The sequence below is a fragment of the Nicotiana tabacum genome, chromosome 1 (assembly GCF_000715075.1).
Source record: "Nicotiana tabacum cultivar K326 chromosome 1, ASM71507v2, whole genome shotgun sequence".
In the NCBI taxonomy this organism is placed as follows: domain Eukaryota; kingdom Viridiplantae; phylum Streptophyta; class Magnoliopsida; order Solanales; family Solanaceae; genus Nicotiana; species Nicotiana tabacum.
In genome coordinates, this window is record NC_134080.1 from 184433078 (window position 1) to 184437211 (window position 4134).

At 38.2% G+C, this 4134-nt stretch overlaps 1 protein-coding gene across 1 annotated transcript; it reads right to left on the reverse strand.

The window, feature by feature from the left end:
- Positions 1-1689: 1689 nt before the first annotated feature.
- LOC107804950 (uncharacterized) lies at positions 1690-3906 on the reverse strand. The gene is made up of 3 exons (XM_016628904.1): positions 2644-3906; positions 2215-2546; positions 1690-1912 (listed from the first exon to the last, which is right to left on the reverse strand). Exons 1-3 carry the CDS (start codon positions 3904-3906, stop codon positions 1690-1692), a joined length of 1818 nt encoding a protein of 605 aa, XP_016484390.1.
- Between the last annotated feature and the right edge of the window lie 228 nt (positions 3907-4134).

Here is a 4134-nt window from a genome sequence, read left to right on the forward strand (position 1 = left end):
CTCCTTGGGAGCTGACTGAAACCTGGCACATTTACATACGCTGAATATAATATCTGTTCGACTTGCTATTAGATATAGCAGTGATCCAATCATTCCCCTGTATTTGGTTTCATCAACTGGCATGCCCTGTTCATCTTTGTCTAGATTTGTAGTGGGGCTCATAGGAGTGCCAATTGATTTTGCATTGTTCATACCAAATTTTTGAATCAGCTCTTTTGTATATTTGGTCTGACAAATAAAAGTTCCTTCTTCGGTTTGTTCGATTTGTAGCCCAAGGAAGAACGTGAGTTCACCCATCATGCTCATTTCAAACTCGTTTTGCATAAGATTTGAAAATTCCTTACACATAAGAGGGTTAGCACTACCAAATATAATATCATAAACATAAATTTGAATAATGATATTACCTTCTGATGATCATTTAATAAACAAAGTAGTGTCTATTTTACCTCTGGTAAAGCCATAATCAATAAGAAAAGTACTCAGCCTATCATACCAGGCACGTGGAGCTTGTTTCAACCCATACAGTGCTTTGGTAAGCTTGTATACATGGTATGGAAATTTTGAATCCTCAAAGCCTGGAGGCTGTTTTACAAAAACTTCTTCCTCGATAAATCCATTCAAAAAGGCACTTTTAACATCCATTTGAAACAGCTTGAATCCTTTAAAGGATGCGTATGCCAGAAGAATTCGTATAGACTCCAAACGAGCTACTGGGACGAAAGTCTCATCATAGTCGACTCCTTTTTGCTGTGAATAGCCCTGAGCAACTAGTCTCGCTTTATTTCTTTTGACCTTTCCATCCTCGTTCAGTTTGTTTCTAAATACCCATTTTGTTCCGATCACAGACACATTATCAGGTTTGGGTATTAGTTTCCACACTTGATTCTTGCTGAACTGATCTAATTCCTCCTGCATGGCTTGCACCCAGCTTGAATCCTTCAATGCTTCCTCTACCTTTTTTGGCTCAATTTGAGAAATCAATGCAATATTTGCTTTCTTTTTTAGGGCAGCCCTGGTTATCATTCCTTCGTTTGGATCCCCTATAATAAATTTCTGAGGATATTCGGGTTCACTTCTCCATTCATTTGGTCAAATTATATTTGTAGTCGACTCGACTTGTGGGTCTGGAGTATTGTTGCTATTTTCTCTAGTTGACTCGATCACCCCAGATGTGCTAGTCGACTCCTGTTATTTTCCTTTGTCCTATGCTTCTTGAGTTTGATCTTCGTCACCTGCAGTAGTTCCTTTCTCGACCAAGGGATTATTTTCATCGAATATAACATGTACAAATTCTTCTACTCATAAAGTACATTTATTGTAGACTCTAAAAGATCTGCTATTTAACGCGTAACCAAGAAAAATACCTTCGTCACTTCTTGGGTCAAACTTTCCAAGATTATCTTTACCGTTATTATGAATAAAACATTTGCTTCCAAAGGGATGGAAGTAACTGATATTTGGACGTTTACCTTTCCAGAGTTCATAAAGGGTCTTCTTCAGAATTGGCCTTATGAGGCAACAGTTGAGGATGTGACAAGCAGTACTTACGCCTTCTACCTAGAAATGGTTTGGCAATGAATGTTCTAGTAGCATGGTTCTTGCCATGTCTTGGAGAGTTCTGTTCTTCCTTTCCACAGCCCTATTTTCCTGTGGTGAGCGTGGTGTAGAGAAATTGTGAGTGTATCCTTAATCATTGCAGAAGTCTTCAAAAGCTCTGCTTTCAAATTCTCCTCCATGGTCACTCTGAATCTTTGAGATCAGATATCCCTTTTCTCTTTCAAACTTTTTGCAGAAAACTTCAAAATTTCTTAAGGCTTCATCCTTATGAGACAAGAAGATCACCCAGGTGAAACGTGAAAAGTCATCAACAATAACAAAAGCATACCTCTTACCTCCTATGCTAGCAGTTCTAGTAGGCCCAAAAAAATCCATATGAAGCAATTGCAAAGGTTTTTAAGTAGATACTATATCTTTATTTTTGAAGGAATTTCTGTTTGCTTACCCATTTGACATGCATCACAAATATGAGTTCTAGAGCAATTCAGTTTAGGCAAACCAATAACTAAATCATGTTTGGACATTTTTTCAATCAAGTGCATGCTAGCATGGCTAAGTCTTTTATGCCATAACCATGAATCATCAGACATAGAGGATAAGCAAATGTGGCCATCTATCTTTTCAAAACCATCAAGTATATAAAAAATTCCATACCCTTTTCCAGGAAGAATTATCTTACCCGATTCATCTTCAATAGCACACCCTATTCTCTTAAACTTTACCTCATATCCTGAGTCGCAGAGTTGACTTATGCTCAAGAGATTGTAGTTTAGGCCATCAACGAGATATACTACAGTAATGTCACAGTTGTTATTGAAAGGAATTGTTCCAGTGCCAATTATTTTGCCCCTTGAATCGTCTCCGAATTTTACACTTCCTCCATCGATATTTGTAACTTCCATGAACAGGTTTTTGTCACCTGTTATATGACTGTAACACGCACTATCTAGATACCATTTTCCTTTGCGGCTTACTCTGTGGTGTTCCTGCAAGACAAGATGATCTCTTTCATTTTTGTACCCAAGCTTGCCTGGGTCCTGGTGGGTTAGTGTTGCTAGGTTTAGAATTTTTTGGTTTCCAAACCCATCCTGACACATTTGATTTACAAAAGCAACAACCGGAATATTTATGCCCACTTTTATTACAGTAATGACATTTAGCTCCAGACCTATTTTCATGAGTGTTAGAACTAGCCGACTTAGATTTAGTTGGTTCTTTCCCAATTGACTTGTAAGTCATCTGGTCCGACCGACTGGTCGACTTGGTTCTGATTGGTTCCTTTCCAGTTGACTTGTAAGTCATTTGGTTTGACCTAACAGAACTATGACTGGTGGATTTGCGCAAGCTGTTAAGCTGCATTTGCAACTCCTCAAACTCTTCTTGAAGTACTTCTTTTTCGATTTCACATACTTCATGTTTGAGTTTCCAGTCTTTAACCTCCCTAGTGAGTCTCTTAAGTTCATTCATTATTCTTTGAGACTCTTTTAAGGTGTAATCAAGAATATCCTGCAATTCATTACATCTTTCGCAGTCATAAGATCTTACCTTACTAGTTTCACCCCGTGCCATGAAATAGTTCTCGTCATCTGAATCATCTTCATCTGTCCAGCATCCTGAGGTTTTGTTTATTTCATTTTCCAAAATTGTCATGAAACAAAGATTTGCTATTTCTTCATGGTCTGAGTCGTCCTTATCACTCCAGCTTTCGAAGGATTTGTTCTTGTTGAAGCCTCTAGAGATATTCCTTTTCAGTTCTTGGCATTCAGCTTGAATGTGCCCAAATTTTCCACATTCGTAGCATTTTCCATCGTTCTTATCCTGTTCATTGTATTTCCTGGATCGTCTTGGTGGGAATCTTCCTTTCTTTGTGTTTCTGTATCTTCTCATCAGCCCATCCGTATTTCTAGACATCATAGCAATCTCTTCTTGTAGAGCTTCAGGATCATCAATTTCATTTTCAGCCATTTCAGTATAGGTTTTGAATGCAACTATTTTCTTTTTCTCCTCTTGATTTGTATTTTTCAAATGTGCCCTTTCGAAAGCAATGAGTTCTCCTCGTAGTTCATCATAGGACAATTTGTTTAGATCTTGAGATTCCAGTGTGACTACTTTGGTCTGCCAAGTGGTTGGCAGACTTCTGAGAATTTTTCTGACTTGATCACCACTGGTGTAGGGCTTGCCAAATGCCTTTAAGTCACTAATTATTTTACTAAACCTGGAAAACATTTCTTCAATGGATTCTCCTTCTTTTATTGAGAAGAGTTTGTAGTCATGAACTAGCATGTTGATGTGAGTTTCCTTTACTTTGCTGGTTCCCTCATAGGTGACCTCTAGTTTATCCCACATCTCTTTAGCTGTATCACAACTCGATATTTTCTCGTATTCTTCACCACTTATAGCATTGTGAAGCAGATTCTTGCCTTGTTATTCACTTGTACCGCTTCCAGTTGCTCCTTTGAGTATGAATCTATATCATCAAGATCAACAAGTGGTGGAGTGCTAGCAGGTAGGGGATAGTTTCCCCTTTTAATGACTCTCCAGACTTTGACATCGTATGCTTTAGCAAAGATTTCC